Consider the following 17,728-nt stretch of genomic DNA (forward strand, 5'->3'; position numbering starts at 1 on the left):
AAGGGGTTGGCCATTTGCAATCATATTTATGACTATGGGATTCATCTGCCATATCTATTTCTCTGTCCAGCTTATCCTATACCTAAATAATATAGTAATAGATTACCCATAAATTTCTTCAGTCTGAGTTAAAAACCTCAGCTCCCTATGAAAGTCTCTGTCTCAGGATAGCACAGGTAATACAAATAATACAAGGGCAAATTCAATACAGATCCTGCTTTTAGCACATACAGTTCACTTGAAGAAATAAGAAAATGCCTGTATCACCTTTGTAATATAGAAAGCAATTATAATTTTTATAGGAGTTTAGAAAAGATGATATAACATCCATTAGGGTTGAGAGAAGTCCACTTAAGGGAACAAGTAGAGTATTTCTGAGAAATTAGGCATGTGAAATACACTTAGTGACCTGCTAGGATTTCAGTAGGTGGAAACATTTGTGAAAGTCATTCCAGGTGGAGGGACCAACTTTGGCAAAGTCATGATGCCCTGATTCAGTGAATGAAGAGTTAGGCATCTGCAGAGCATTCAGGGAAAAGAACCACCCAGTGTATAACACACATATTCACATTCAAACCTCATCGCTACCCAGAAAACCCAAGGAGCTGACTTGTAGAGGTGAAGGATGGAGAGATTTGTGAGTACAGTTTTGTACAGGTGACTTCCTGGGGCACATGTCAGGTATAAAGCTGGCCTTTGGGAGTTTAGTCTGAGAAGTGAGTGCACATGGACCAGAGTAGGCAGATGTGGGAGACAGAGAGCCAGTTTTACCTCCAGCAAGATGTCATGGGAAACTGATTCTACCTTTTGGTATCAAACTGATGTTGATTAAAACAAAGTTATAACACACAGGTTTGTGAATGTGTAAGGAAACTAGTAGGAGTAGAAAATGGTATCATATTTCTGAGAGGTAGGCTGGCAGTACTTAACAGCCTTCTCAAAAAATGTTCATACCTAGTTCTCGGCAATTCCACATCTGAGAGTTTATCTTCAGGAAATAATTAAGGTTGTTTAGAAAGATTTAGCTTCAGGAATATATAACCAGTTATTTATAACTGCAAAATATTGGAGACCACCTTAAATATCCAACAATAGGTGATTTGTTAAGTAAATGATCACATATACTATAATATTATATAGCCATTAAAATATTTTTTTGAAATGTTAAAAACAGATTACAACAATATGTTACTATTAATTCCATTTTGATTAAATATATGAACTTTTATCTTTAAGAACACATATATAGAAATAAGGGCTTCCTTGGTGGCTCAGTGGTAAAGAATCAGCCTGCCAAGCTGGAGAAGTGAATTCGATCCCTGAGTCAGGAAGATCCACTGGAGGAGGAAATGGCAACCCACTCCAGTATTCTTGCCTGAGAAATCCCATGGAGAGAGGAATCTGATGGACTACAGTCGTTGGGGTCACAGAGAATCAGATATGACTTAGTTGACTAAACAACAGCACAGAAATAACAGGAAAAAAAGAACACACATTCAAATCTAGAAAGAAAACACATCAGCATCTTACAAATGGTTTTATCAGAGTGCTGGGGTGTTGGCTAGTATTTATTGACTTTTCAGATCCATTTAAACCAATTACGATTAAGGAAAGAGGTTTTTTTAAACTGTTTATTTTGTATTGGAGTATAGCCAATTAACAATGTTGTGATAGTTTCAGGTGAACAACAAAGCAACTCAGCCATACATATACATATGTCCATTCTCCCCCAAGCCCCACTCCTATCCAAGCTGCCACATAACATTGAGCAGAATCTCCTTTGCTACACAGTAGGTCCTTGTTGATTATCCATTTTAAATGTAGCGATGTGTACATGTAGATCCCAAACTCCCTAACTATCCCTTCCCCACAGCCTTCCTTTGGGCAACCGTAAGTTTCTTCTCTAAGTCTGTGAGTCTGCTTCTGTCTTGTTAATACATTGACTTCTTTTTTTTTTTAAACTGAGATAGTTTTATTTTTTTATTTTTTATTTTATTAGTTGGAGGCTAATTACTTTACATTATTGTAGTGGTTTTTGTCATACATTGACATGAATCAGCCATGGATATACATGTATTCCCCATCCCGATCCCCCCTCCCACCTCCCTCTCCTTTTATCACATCTTTTTAGATTCCCCGTATAAGGGATGTCATGGGCTTCTCTGGTGGCTCAGCAGTAAAGAATCTGCCTGTAATGCAAGAGATACAGGAAATGCGGATTTGATCCGTGGGCCAGAGAGATGCCCTGGAGAAAGGCATGGCAACCACTCCAGTATTCTTGCCTGGAGAATTCCATGGCCTGAGGAGCCTGGTGGGCTAAAGTCTGTGGGGTCACAGAAAGTCTGCAACAACTGAGCAACTAATGCACATACACAGTTATTTTTAGTCTCTTACAATTTCTTTGTGTTTTGTTGTTTGAGGAGATGTTTGTCCGGTATAAGCACTGCAGCAAAGGGTCTTAGGTCCCTTCCTGACTCAGTCAGAGACCAACCCTGACCCTCTTGGAAAAACAGGCATTCACAAAGCTGCTAAAATAAGATTTTTGTTGTGAATTTTGTGTTAGGAATGCAAACTTGCTGATATGGTGATCTCCATAGGCAATTGGTAAAACCCATCGGTGACCATGAAAGACTTTCAGCCTGTAGTGTTGCTGACTGAAAGGTAGAAATAGCCAGAGCCATGTTTTCTTTGAGTTGTGTTTTTCTTATTTTCCTCACTGGAGATTGAAGCTCACAGTCCTGTGGTCGTGAGCACTTCTCAGTGCCCTGCATATCTCAGTCATTTACACAGTCTACAGATGTTGCAGTTTGAACACATGAATCAATTTCACTGGAGCTGGTAGGATAGGAATATATATGTATATACATTTATATATAGGAATATATATTCATAGGAATATTCATAGCATAGGTATATATATTCTCACAGACACAGTTCTCACCTGTGTCCTGAGCTGGGACACAGCTGTTCACATCGGAACACTGGGAAATACAGGCATAACTGGTTTTATTGTGCTTCACATATATTACAATTTTTACAAATTGAACATTTGTGCCAAATCTGTATCAAGTAAGTTCACTGGTGCCATTTTTCCTATAACATTTTCTCACTCTGTCTCTGTCACATATTGGTAATTCTCACAACATTTCAAACTTTTTCATTATTATTATATTTTTTATGGTGACCAATGGTCTTCATTGTTATTACAGTCTGCTGAATGCTCTGGTGGTTAGTGCTTTTTAGCAATGAAGTATTTGAAAATTAAGGTATGCATCAATACATTGTTTTTTAGACATAATACTATTATACAGTTAGTAAACTACCTTACAGTATAACTTTTATATGCACAGAGAAAGAAAAATATTTTTTATTTTTATCACCTTATTTTGTGATATTCACTTTATTGAAGTGGTCTGGAACCAAATCTACAATATCTTCGAAGTCTGCCTCTACACAGAACCTATAAGTCACATATATACACATTAAAACCTACCTGTATGCAGAGAATGACCTATTTAAACTACATAAATTACAGTTTACCATAAGGTACAAAATGGCTACCAAAATAACTGAAGTCTGTTTTGTTATGTGTGTATTTTTTAGTCCCTCAGTCGTGTCTGACTCTTATATTTAATTTCTATAAATATAAATTCTTTTTTTAATGTCATTATTGATTATACAGATTATATGTGACAATCCAAACATATAATCTGTCCTCAGAAAGGTCTAACTACTCTGTTTAAAGGATTGAGTTTTTTAAGTTTACTGAATTAATTTGCAAATGATTGAAAGCATGTCTTACATCCCTCACTGACTCCAGATTCTTAACCAGAAATGAAATTATCTCTTGGGAAGCTTCCACCAGGAATCATCAGTTGGGCAAACTCATTGGTTTAAAAAAAAAAAAAAGTTTCTGCATACATGTTTGAATGCATTCAGCTAAAAGCTAGCTTTTGCAACACAGTTTCATTCTTCAGCAGCATTTTACCTGCTTTCTTAACTCGTATCTGCTTAGTCTGTCCGACTCTGCAACCTCATGGACCGTACATAGCCTGCCGGGCTCCTGTCTATGCTTTATGTTGATTTTTGAGTATACTGTTAGTGCACTTAATTTCTCTTTGCTTTGGTTTGAATAAATAGACCGATGAGTCACATGTGTCTTTCTAAGATGTGATTGTATCAACTGGTTTTTAAAATTGCTTTTGACGTGCTGAGATGAAAGGTTCCGTATAAATAGCAAATGTTAATTATATTGTTAATCTCATTATGTGAATTTTGCCTATTGGCTGCTGCCATTAAGACAGTGAGACCTGCATTTTACAATTGCAAGATGTTTCCTTCAAGGTCAGAGAGTAATTAAGGTATTTAATGTTAGTAAGTGACTTAGTTTTTCTACCAAAAAAATTCCTCTCAAATAATAGAACCCTCAGAAAATAAACAGTTATTTTGTGTATAACACTTCTGCCTTGTTGACATTGCTGTAAAATTATCCACATAATTCTCATAGTAGTATATTCTCATAGTATTCTCATAATTCTTGGAGTAGAAATATTCCAACATTAGGAATAAAGATAATTTATTTATTTATTTATTTATTTTTTCCATTTATTTTTATTAGTTGGAGGCTAATTACTTTACAACATTGCAGTGGTTTTTGTCATACATTGAAATGAATTAGCCATGGATTTACATGTATTCCCCATCCCGGTCCCCCCTCCCACCTCCCTCTCCACCCCATCCCTCTGGATCTTCCCAGTGCACCAGGCCTGAGCACTTGTCTCATGCATCCAACCTGGGCTGGTGGTCTGTTTCACCCTAGATATACATGTTTCGATGCTGTTCTCTTGAAACATCCCACCCTCGCCTTCTCCCGCAGAGTCCACAAGTCTGTTCTATACATCTGAGTCTCTTTTTCTTTTTTTGCATATAGGGTTATCATTACCATCTTTCTAAATTCCATATATATGTGTTAGTATACTGTAATGGTCTTTATCTTTCTGGCTTACTTTGCTCTGTATAATGGGCTCCAGTTTCACCCATCTCATTAGAACTGATTCAAATGAATTCAGGAATAAAGATAATTTAAACTTAATTTTTATGGCTCATTTAGGAGACTGCTGGCTTTTCACTGCCTATCGATCGATTCTGTTATTTTTAACTCTTATTTGAACCATGGGGTCTCAACTAGGGGACATTTGTCAATGTCTGACATTTTTGATTGCCACAGTGTGGGGAATGTTTCTGGTTTCTAGTGGTTAGACTCTAAGATACTACTGAAAACCCTACAATATGCAGGATATTGGGCATATATCCAGACAAAACCAACTATAATTAATTATCCCCCAATAATGAATTATCTGGCCCCAAATTTCAACAGTTGCCATGACTGAGAAATATTTAGACAACATTCTGCATAGAACTTTAAAAATTCTTCCTCAACTGGCAGGGTTTCTCCTAGGTTTGTTGCATATTGTTAATTCTTAATCCCTTCTGTATCTCATTACAGGTTGGCATTGTGGGAAGAACAGGAGCTGGAAAAAGTTCTCTTTTTTCTTCAGTTTTTCGATTGTCAGAACCTGAAGGCTTTATTTGGGTTGATTATTGTTGGATAGGAGATACTGGACTTCACAATTTAAGGAAGAAAATGTCAATCATATTACAGGTATGCACATCAAAGCATTCTCACATCTTCTTTTTATAAGGCATCTAAGTTTGATTGATTTTAATTTGATTTTTGTTTGTTTTCACATTGGATGAAAATTTTTATTCTTTTGCCTCCAATAGAGCATGTTTTTAACAGCAGGTATTTTCAATAGATATTCTCATCACTTACCAGATTTTTTAAAAATTATTTTATATTGAAATACAGTTGATATACAATGTTGTGTTAGTTTCTGGTATATAGCAAAGTGATTCAGTTGATTTAGTTGATTTATCTCTCTCCATATATACATATATATACTTTTTCATATTCTTTTCCATTATGATTTATTTCAGTTTTCAGTTCAGTCACTCAGTCATGTCCAACTCTTTGCGACCCTATGGACTGCTGCATGCCAGGCTTCCCTGTTCATCACCACCTCCCGGAGATCGCTCAAACTCAAATCCACCGAGTCAGTGATGCCATCCACCCATCTCATCTTCTGTCATCCCTTCTCTTCCTGCCTTCAAAGTTCCCAACATTAGGGTCTTTTCCAATGAGTCAGTTCGTTACATCAGGTGGCCAAAGTATTGGTGTTTCAGCTTCAGCATCAGTTCTTCCAATGAATATTCAGGTTTGATTTCCTTTAGGATGGACTGGTTTGATCTGCTTGCAGTCCAAGAGACTCTCAAGAGTCTTCTCGAACACCACAGTTCAAAAGCATCAATTCTTCAGTGCTCAGCTTTCTTTATAGTCCAACTCTCACATCCATACATGACTACTGGAGAAACCATAGCTTTGACTATACAGACCTTTGTTGGCAAAGCAGTGTCTCTGCTTTTTAATATGCTGTCTAGGTTGGTCATAACTTTTCTTCCATGGAGCAAGCGTCTTTTAATTTCATGGCTGCAGTCACCATATGCAGTGATTTTGGAGCCCCAAAAGATAAAGTCTGCCACTGTTTCCATTGTTTCCCCATCTACTTGCCATGAAGTGATAGGACCGAATGTCGTGATCTTAGTTTTCTGAATGTTGAGTTTTAAGCCAACTTTGTCACTCTCCTCTTTCACTTTCATCAAGAGGCTCTTTAGTTCCTCTTCACTTTCTGCCACAAGGGTGGCGTCATCTGCATATCTGAGGTTATTGATATTTCTCCTGGAAATCTTGATTCCAGCTTGTGCTTCATCTAGCCCTGCATTTTGCATGATGTACTCTGCATATAAGTTAAATAAGCAGGGTGACAATATACAGCCTTGAGGTACTCCTTTCCTGATTTAAAACCAGTCTTTTTTTTCCATGGCCAGTTCTAACTGTTGCTTCTGGACATGCGCATAAATTTCTCAGAAGGCAGGCAAGGTGGTCTGATATTCCCATCTCTTGAAGAATTTTCTACAGTTTGTTGTGATCCACGCAATCAAAAGGCTTTGGTGTAATCAATAAAGCAGAAGTAGATGTTTTTCTGGATATGATGATTTATTACAGGATATTAAATATACTTCCCTGTGCTATACAGTAGGACATTGTTGTCTATACACTGTATACATAAAATTTCAATCTGTGAATCCCACACTCTCAGTCCATCCCTCCCCAACCACTCCATTCCTGTGGCAACCATAAGTCTGTTCTCTCTGTCTGTGAGTCTATTTCTGTTTTGTAGATAAGTTCATTTTTGTCATATTTTAAATTCCACATATAAGTGATATCATATGATGTTTGTCTTTTTGACTTATTTCACCTATTATGGTAGTCTCTAGGTCCATCGATGTTGCTGAAAATGGCATTATTTCATTTGTTTCATGGCTGAGTAGTATTTCATTACATATATATATGTATATGTATATTCCAATATCAAAGAAAGGCAATGCCAAAGAATGCTCAAACTACCGCACAATTGCACTCATCTCACATGCTAGTAAAGTAATGATCAAAATTCTCTAAGCCAGGCTTCAGCAATACATGAACCGTGGACTTCCAGATGTTCAAGCTGGTTTTAGAAAAGGCAGAGGAACCAGAGATCAAATTGCCAACATCCATTGGATCATCGAAAAAGCAAGAGAGTTCCAGAAAACATCTATTTCTGCTTTATTGACTATGCCAAAGCCTTTGAGTATGTGGATCACAACAAACTGTGGAAAATTCTGAAAGCAATGGGAATACCAGACCACCTGACCTGCCTCTTCAGAAACCTGTATGCAGGTCAGGAAGCAACAGTTAGAACTGGACATGGAACAACAGACTGGTTCCAAATAGGAAAAGGAGTATGTCAAGGCTGTACATTGTTACCCTGCTTACTTAACTTATATGCAGAGTACATCATGAGAAACGCTGGGCTGGAGGAAGCACAAGCTGGAATCAGGATTGCCAGGAGAAATATCAATAACCTCAGATATGCAGATGACACCACACTTATGGCAGAAAGTGAAGAAGAACTAAAGAACCTCTTGATGAAAGTGAAAGAGGAGAGTGAAAAAGTTGGCTGAGAGCTCAACATTAAAAAAAAAAAAAAGCTCAACATTCAGAAAACTAGGATCATGGCATCCGGTCCCATCACTTCATGCCAAATAGATGGGGAAACAGTGGTTGACTTTATTTTTCTGGGCTCCAAGATCACTGCAGATGGTGATTGCAGCCATGAAATTAAAAGATGCTTGCTCCTTGGAAGAAAAGTTATGACCAACCAGGACAGCATATTAAAAAGCAGAGACATTACTGGGTCCATCTAGTCAAGGTTTGTCCAATAGCCATGTGTGGATGTGAAAGTTGGACTATAAAGAAAACTGAGCACAGAAGAATTGATGCTTTTGAACTGTGGTGTTGGAGAAGACTTTTGAGAGTTCCTTGGACTGCAAGGAGATCCAACCAGTCCATTCTAAAGGAGATCAGTCCTGGGTGTTCATTGGAAGAACTGAGGTTGAAGCTGAAACTCCAATACTTTGGCCACCTGATGCGAAGAGCTGACTCATTTGAAAAGACCCAGATGCTGGGAAAGATTGAGGGCAGGAGGAGAAGGGGATGACAGAGGATGAGATGGTTGGATGGCATCACCGACTCAATGGACACGGGTTTGGGTAAACTCCAGGAGTTGGTGATGGACAGGGAGGCCTAGCGTGCTGTGCTTCATGGGGTCACAAAGAGTCAGACACGACTGAGCGAGTGAACTGAACTGAAGTGATATACACACAAACATCTTCTTTATCCATTCATCTATTAACGCACATTTATTAATAGGTTCCTTCCATGTTTTGGCTGTTCTGAATAGTGCTGTTGTAAACATAGGGGTGCCTGTGTATTTTGAAATACACTTTTGTCTGGATATATGCCCTGGAGTGGGATTGCTGGACCATATGCCAACTCTGTTTGTAGTTTTTTTTTTTTTTCTCCCTCCCAACTCGCTCCCCATCCCACCCCTCTAAGTTGATACAGAGCCCCTGTTTGGGTTTCCTGAGTCACACAGAAAATTGCTGTTGGCTGTCTATTTTACATATGGTAATGTAAGTTTTCATGTTACTCTTTCCATATATCTCACCCTCTTCCTGACACCCATTTTCTAACACCATGGTGGTGGTGGTTTAATCACTAAGTCGTGTCTGACTCTTGCAATTCCGTGGACTGTAGTCTGTCAGGCTCCTTTGTCTATGGGATTCTCCAGCCAAGAATCCTGGAGTGGCTTGCCATTTCCTTCTCCAAGGGATCTTCCTGACCCGGGAAATGAATCTGGGTCTCTTGCATTTCAGGCAGATGATTTACCAACTGAGCTATGAGGGAACCCCTCCTGACACCATACACAAAGGTAAACTAAAAATGGATTAAAGACCTAAATGTAAGACCAGAAACTGTAAAGGTCTGAGAGGAAAACATAGGCAGAACACTCGATTTATGATGACATAAATCAAAGCAAGATCCTCTTTGACCCACCTCCTAGAGTAACAGAAATAAAAACAGATGTAAACAAGTGGGACCTTATTAAACTATTTGTAGTTTTTTGAGGAACATCAATACTGTTTTCCATAGCGACTGTACCAATTTACATTCCCACCAAAACGGTAATAGAGTACCCTTTTTTTCCCCACATCCTCTCCAGCAGTTGTTATTTGTAGACTTTTAAATGATGGCCACCCTGACCAGTGTGAAGTAGTATATCAGTGTCGTTTGTGTTTCTCTAGTGATTAGCAATTTTAAGCATCTTTTGATGTGCCTGTTGGCCAATGTATGTCTTCTTTATAGACATGTCTATTTAGGTATTCTGCTCATTTTTTCAGTTGGGGTTGTTTGTTTATTTGTTGTTGACTTATATTAACTCTTTGTATATTTTGGAAATAAAGCACTTATTGGTCACAAAATTTGCAAGTATTTTCTCCGATCCATAGGTTGCCTTTTCATTTTGTTTATGATTCCCTTTGCTGTGCAAAAGTTTGTACATTTGATTAGGCCCCATTTGTTTCTTTTTCTTTTTATTTCTATTGCATTGGCAGACTGACATAAAGCATTGGTATGAGTCATGTCAAAGAATGTTTAGCCTATGTTCTCCTCTAGAGGTTTTATGGTGTCATGTCTTATATTTAAATATTTAAACTATTTTGTGTATGGTAAGAGTATACACAGTAGTTGCTCATGCAATATTATTCAGTCTTATCAAGGAAGGAAATTCTGAGGCATGCTACAACACAGCAAAACCTTGAGGTCATTGTGCTAAGTGAAATAAAACAGTCAAAAATGACAAATACTATATGATTCTACTAATGTGAGGTACCTAGTGTGGTCAATTAATGGAGATAGAAACAAGAAAGAGGTTTACCAGGAACTGCAGGGACGAAGTGGAGGGAAGTAGTTGTTTATGAATACAGAGTTTCAGATTTGCAAGATGAAAGAAATTCTATGCCTGGATAGTAGTGATGGCTCTATGACAATGAGAATGTGTTTAATACCACTGAACTGTACACTTAAAGTGGTTAAGTAGAAAATTTTATGTGTATTTTACCATAATTTATGGCTTCCCTTGTGACTCATGTGGTAAAGAATCCACCTGCAATGTGGGAGACCTGGGTTCAACCCCTGGGTTGGGAAGATCCCCTGGAGAAGGGAAAGGCTACCCACTCCAGTATTCTGGCCTGGAGAATTCCATGGACTGTAGAGTCCATGGGGTCACAGAGTCAGACACAACTGAGTGACTTTCACCACATTTAAATAAAAAAAAAAAATCCCTTTCAGGAAAAATGGGAAGAAATTTTCAGCACATAAAATCGGTATTTTAAGATTCTCCCTGGCTATTAGTTTTCTGAATGTTGAGCTTTAAGCCAACTTTTTCACTCCTCTTTCACTTTCATCAAGAGGCTCTTTAGTTCTTCAATTTCTGCCGTAAGGGTGGTGTCATCTGCATATCTGAGGTTATTGATATATCTCCCAACAATCTTGATTCCAGCTTGTGCTTCCTCCATCCCAGCGTTTCTCATGATGTACTCTGCATATAAGTTAAATAAGCAGGGTGACAATATACAGTCTTGACATACTCCTTTTCCTATTTGGAACCAGTCTGTTGTTCCATGTCCAGTTCTAACTGTGACAAATAGATGGGGAAACAGTGGCTGACTTATTTTTTGGGGTTCCAAATTCACTGTAGATGGTGATTGCAGCCATGAAATTAAAAGATGCTTACTCCTTGGAAGGAAAGTTATGACCAACCTGGATAGCATATTAAAAAGCAGAGACATTACTTGGTCAATAAAGGTCCGTCTGGTCAAGGCTGTGGTTTTTCTAGTGGTCATGTATGGATGTGAGAGTTGGACTATAAATAAAGCTGAGAGCAGAAGAATTGATGCTTTTGAACTGTGGTGTTGGAGAAGACTCTTGAGAGTCCCTTGGACTTCAAGGAGATCCAACCAGTCCATTCTAAAGGAGATCAGTCCTGGTTGTTCATTGGAAGGACTGATGTTGACACTGAAACTCCAATATTTTGGCCACCAGATGCAAAGATCTGACTCTTTTGAAAATACCCTGATGTTGGGAAAGATTGAAGGGAGGAGGAGAAGGGGACGACAGAAGATGAGCTGGTTGGATGGCACCACCGACTTAATGGACATGGGTTTGTGTAAACTCCAGAAATTAGTGATGAACAGGGAGGCCTGGCGTGCTGCAGTTCATGGGGTCGCAAAGAGTCAGACACGAGTGAGCGACTGAACTAATACTGATACTGGCTATTAGATTCATGACTTAGTAATTATAGTAGGAAATAATAGATGATCAAAACCATGCACAGGAAAAAGAAATACAAAAAACCAAAATGATTGTCGGAGGAGGCCTTACAAATAACTGAGAAAAGAAGAGAAGCTAAAGGCAAAGGAGAAAAGGAAAGATATACTCATTTCAATGCAGAGTTCCAGAGGATAGCAAGGAAAGATAAGAGAGCCCTTTTAAGAACACAATGCAAAGAAACAGAGGAAAACAGCAGAATGGGAAAGACTAGATATCTCTTCAAGAAAATTGGAGATACCAAGGGAATATTTCATGAAAAGACAGGCACAATAAAGGACAGAAACGGTATGGACCTAACAGAAGCAAAAGATATTAAGAAGAGGTGGCAGGAATACACAGAAGAACTATCAAAAAAGATCTTAATGACCTGGATAATTGTGATGGTATGATCACTCACCTAGAGCCAGACATCCTGAAGTGTGAAGTCAAGTGAGCCTTAGGAAGAATCATTATAAAAAAAAGTAGTGGAGGCGATGTAATTCCAGCTGAGCTGTGTCAAAGCCTCAAAGATGATGCTGTAAAAGTGCAGCACTCAATATGCCAGCAAATTTGGAAACTCAGCAGTGGCCACAGGACTCCCAAAGGTCAGTTTTCATTCCAATCCCAAAGAAGAGCAATGCCAAGAAATGTTCAAACTAATGCACAATTTTATTCATTTCACATGCTAGCAAAATAATGCTCAAAACCCTTGAAGATAGGCTTCAACAGTACGTGAACCAATAACTTCTAGATGTCCAAGCTGGATTTAGAAAAGGTGGAGTAACCAGAGATCAAATTGCTAACATCCATTGAATCATAGAAAAAGCAAGAGAATTCCAGGGAAACATCTACTTCTGCTTCACTGACAATACTAAAGACTGTGTAGATCACAACAAACTGTGGAAAATTCTTAAGGAGATGGGAATGCCAGGCCACCTTACCTACCACCTGAGGACCCTACATGCAGATCCAGAAGCAACAGTTAGAACTGGACATGGAACAACAGACTGGTTCCAAATAGGAAAAGGAGTACGTCAAGGCTGTATATTGTCACCCTGCTTATTTAACTTACATGCAGAGTACATCATGTGAAATTCCAGACTGGATGAAGCACAAGCTGAAATCAAGATTGCTGGGAGAAATATCAATAACCTCCAATATGCAGGTGACATGACCCTTATGGCAGAAAGTAAAGAGGAACTAAAAAGACTCTTGATGAAGGCAAGAGTGAAAGTGAAAGAGGAGAGTGAATAAGCTGGTTTAAAACTCAACGTTCAAAAAACAAAGACCATGGCATCTGGTCCCATCATTTCATGGCAAATAGACAGGGAACCAATGGAAACAGTGACAGACTTTAGTTTGTTGGGCTCAAAAATCACTGCAGATGGTGACTGCAGCCATGAAATTAAAAGAGGTTTGCTCCTTGTAAGAAAAGCTATGACTAACCTAGACAGCATATTAAAAAGCAGATATATTACTTTGCCTACAAAAAGGTCTGTATAGTCAAAGCTCTGATTTCTCCAGTAGTCATGTATGGATGTGAGAGTTGGATAGCAAAAAAGGCTGAGCACCAAATAACTAGTGCCTTCTAACTGTGGAGTTGGAGAAGACTGTTGAGAGTCCCTTGAACAGCAAGTATATCAAACCAGTCAATCCTAAAGGCAATCAGTCCTGAATATTCATTGGAAGGACTAACACTGAAGCTGAAGCTACAATACTTTGGCTACCAGATGCGAAGAGCTAACTCATTGAAAGACCCTGATGCTGGGAAAGATTGAAGACAGGAGGAGAAGGAGACAAAAGAGGATGGGATGGTTGGATGACATCACCAACTCAATGGAAATGAGTTTGAGCAAAGTCTGGGAGATGGTGAAGGACAAGGAAAGCTGGCATGCTGCAGTCTGTGAGGTGGCAGAGTCGGTTGTGACTGCATGACTGAAGAATAACAAGAGAAAAATGAATTTCAATTCCTAAGATTTATGTTTTGATTGTACCCATCTCTTAAATGGACCAGATGAAATTAGTTTTAGAAATGATTAGCATGTCTGCAAATTACCTTTGTGTCCATGGATGTAAGTATCTATAAATGTGCCCTGTTAATGCTTCTTGATAAGAAAAGGTTATGTGCTTATGCACATAAAAGTACTCTATATATAAAGATATAACACCGGATGATTCTTGGCTCTGCAAGTAATGTTTCGGCAGTACATCTGAGTAAAGACTGAACATCCCTTGACATCACCAGGTTTTGGACTTGCTCCATCAGTTTCCATTCTACCTTTGTGCCTGCTTTATGTACACACTCCAGAGAGTTTGCTTAGAGAACATTATTAAGCTTTGTATCCATGTAGATAATAATCACCAACCATTGTAAACACATAACCTTCCTTTATTTATTTTTGTTTCACTTTATATTCACTCCAATGCTCAATATTGGTTGACTCAAGAGAGAGAATCTGAAGAGATCCTGCAGTGTGTAAAAGGTCCAAGGAAGTCATTCGGGAGGCAGCCAGTGATCGAAGTTTAAGAGTGGAGACCAATTATCAACATGACCCACATTTTTATTTCTACTCTGCCTAATATGACTATGGGGCCACGATGAAGTCATTCTGCTTCTAAGGTTCATCGTCCTCGTTCTAGGAATTACTGCTGCACAGATTTGTTGTGAAGATATAACCAGATAAGACCCAGAGGGATCAGTGGAGAGGGAAGTGGGAGGGGGGACCGGGATGGGGAATACATGTAAATCCATGGCTAATTCATTTCAGTGTATGACAAAAACCACTGCAATGTTGTAAGGTAATTAGCTTCCAACTAATTAAAAAAAAAAAGAAAACAGCTGTGGCCCATTTCTAGTTCTTAGGAATCCTCAGTCAGTAGCAGCTATTAATATCCTTAAGGATCAGGGCATTGACCTTTCCAATAACTTCTAGTTAAGCAAAAAGAGTAACACATTCTAGACTGATTTTTCTGTTTAATTTCTGTTTATATTTTTGTGGTTTGGGGTGATTTTCTTTACATTTATTGTTTATAGTGTAAAGCACATTGTTTATATAAATTTAAAGAGTGAAGGGAAAACAGATTAGCAAAATAGGAGTTTTAAGGAAAGGCAAGACAGAAAAATCTGTCTTTCCAATAAGGAACAAGAGGAGAGACTATCACTTCCTTTTTATCTTTTGATTTCTGGCTCCCCTCCTATAACATTCTTTCCAGCCCGCCACCCTGTACCCACTCATACTTTCTAGTCCCCCATGAAGATCTCTGGCATTTTTTTGCCCACCCCACATTCTTGACTATTTTCTTCCTCTCCTCGAGGACAGAGCTTCTGTGTCTCATTTCTTTTGCTCTAGCATTTGTTGCAGGCCCTGACAAGTTACACGGGTATTAATTATAATCCCTAACATTTGTGGAATCCTTAGCTCCGGGAGTTGGTGATGGACAGGAAAGTCTGGTATGCTGCAGTCCATGAGGTCGTAAAGAGTTGGACATGACTGAGTGACTGAACTGAACTAAGATGTTTTAACATGTTCCCTGGTGGCTCAGCTGGTAAAGAATCCGCCTGCTGTGTGGGAGACCTGGGTTCGATCCCTGGATTGGGAAGATCCCCTGGAGAAGGGAACAGCTACCCACTCCAGTATTCTGGCCTAGAGAATCCCATGGACTGTATAGTTCATGGGGTTGCAAAGAGTTGGACACAACTGAGTGATTTTCACTTTAACATGTTTTACCCTCTTTCTCTACCATCTTCCACTTTTTGCTCACAAGAATTCTATGGTTATCCTTATCTTACAGATTTTAAAACTGGGGCACTAGAAACTTAACCTACCAAGGGGCAAAGCCTGGACTTTAATTTAGAGAGATTCCCAACTCCAGAATCCAGCAGGAGAAAATCTGATACTGTGGTTACTTGAAGTTACTTGTCTCAGAGCAGAAAACTTAGAATCCTCTTTCCCCAGACAAGTAGGAAGCAGTGATGCCTATTTTCTCAACACCTTGATTTAGGAGTCCTAGGAAGCTGAGCTCAGACTCTGCCAAGAGGGAGCCCGGTGATGCTCTTTGAGTTGCCCCACTTAGGTGATCCAGGTCTGCATCATCTTCGCTGACTCCCTCTGTCCTGTGATCCTGTGAGCAGCAGCAGCTTCCAGGGTGGTCTCTCTCCCCTCTTCACTGTTGACCCCACCATGAACATGTCAGAAATGGGGAGATGTCATAACAACAAGGACTTGCCTAGGAACCAGAGGCAGGGGAGTGGTAACGTAGACCATCAGTCCTGGAGTCTTAGGGGGAACTTTTAAAGAAAAATACTGTGTAATCTTAAGGAGGTACTCCTCAATTTGTGTTCAAAATTTCAGGAAAAAGCAAAATATGAAAGTACTTCCTAGATAATTTCCTTAAGTGGAACAGGTAGCTGAAGTCTGTACATACTTTGTGCTCAGAGTATGAAGTAGTTAAGTATATTCCCCAGAAAGAACACCAAGGTGAGATTATATTCAGGGAGTAGCTGCTTATCTGAAAGGATCTGGAAAATGAATTTCAAAACTTCTTTAGATGATACTCTACACATAGAACCCTTTATCCTATTGGCATAAAGAAGATGTTTTCAATTGAAGAGAGATTGCATGTGAATTCAATATTTATGATTGTAGTCTAAACATTGGCACAGATCAATAGCATCTTTATCATGGTTAAATATTCATTTTTATATTTTATAGTTTTTTTTTCTTTTAAATCAAAGCAGAAGCTAAGTATTTTTTACACAGCCCATTCTGCTCTTTGGTATTTCTATTCCGAGTTTTCTTCAGTCATTGAAGAAGGTGAACCAGACCTGTTCTGACTTCTCTGATATATTCTTGATATGCTTTAGTGGAGGGCAGTTTCTTGCTTTGGGACTGAAATGATGAGGATAAAGATTGTGCTTTATCTACCTTGTTTGTAATCACTTGTATGGTTTTTGTCTTGGTCCTGGAAAACCAGGAAAGAAAACCTGGTTTTCTTTCTGTTTTTTTTTTTTTTTTGTTGTTGTTAAGAACAAATCTCAGAGAGAAGAGGTAGATGTGCTGTTACTAGTAAAGAAATACAACTAGATTCTAGCCTAATGCAGTTTGCCCTTTGTTTCCAACACTGAAATCTTAGTTAAAAATCCCTGGAACTGTTCTCTGGAGCTCTTGATGATTTTGCAAGGCTTAAGTTCCTTTTCCTTTGTTAGCTAACAGTGTGCTTTTCTTCTGAATATGTATGACGACCAGTTCATTAAGAAGCTACAGGATTAAAAATGAAAGGTGGTTGGGGAAAACCAAGATTTAAAGTGACTAGGTTATTCTCTTTTGCTTGAAACAGGGAGATGAGCAGCTCCTTAAGAACGGTCCCCAGATTAGAAATGAGAACATAGCCCTTAGGACTTGGGGAAACATCAGCAGTAGCTATTCTTTATATACTTTAGCTGAGGGCAGGTTCTTGCTTTGGGACTGAAATGATAAGGATAAAGATTGTGCTTTACCTGCCTCATTTCTAACCACTTGTATGGTTTTTGTCTTGGTCCTGGGTCATTTTAAGCTTCAGTTAGTGGGTAGGGTTTCTTTTCAACATAGTTTATAGTCTTTCTTCCAGCAGCATATACAAAAGGTCCAGTAAGACTGCAGTTTTCAGTCTGCAGTTGTGTTGAGGATTTGTCAATTTATTGCACTAAATGCTCTGATTCAGAGTAGCTATATTTGGGTCACACACCTAAAATCACCTTGTGTAATGTTTGTAACAAAGGAACAAATCAGTACTGAATATGATACAGTGAATTACATTTTAAAAAGTATAATCTTTATCCATGATGAAAAAATAGTTCAGAAACTAATGTTTCATTTAAGT

The 17,728-nt window shown here is 38.6% G+C and overlaps 1 protein-coding gene across 1 annotated transcript in view; it reads left to right on the forward strand.

Moving 5' to 3' along the window:
* The window catches only part of LOC110127204 (ATP-binding cassette sub-family C member 4-like), a 209,737-nt gene that overhangs the window by 135,559 nt on the left and 56,450 nt on the right, over positions 1-17,728 (forward strand). The window contains 1 exon segment of the mRNA XM_020877316.2: positions 5,507-5,662. Within this exon segment, the coding sequence (XP_020732975.2) occupies positions 5,507-5,662 (156 nt within the window).

The sequence above is a fragment of the Odocoileus virginianus genome, chromosome 8 (genome assembly GCF_023699985.2).
Source record: "Odocoileus virginianus isolate 20LAN1187 ecotype Illinois chromosome 8, Ovbor_1.2, whole genome shotgun sequence".
In the NCBI taxonomy this organism is placed as follows: Eukaryota; Metazoa; Chordata; class Mammalia; order Artiodactyla; family Cervidae; genus Odocoileus; species Odocoileus virginianus.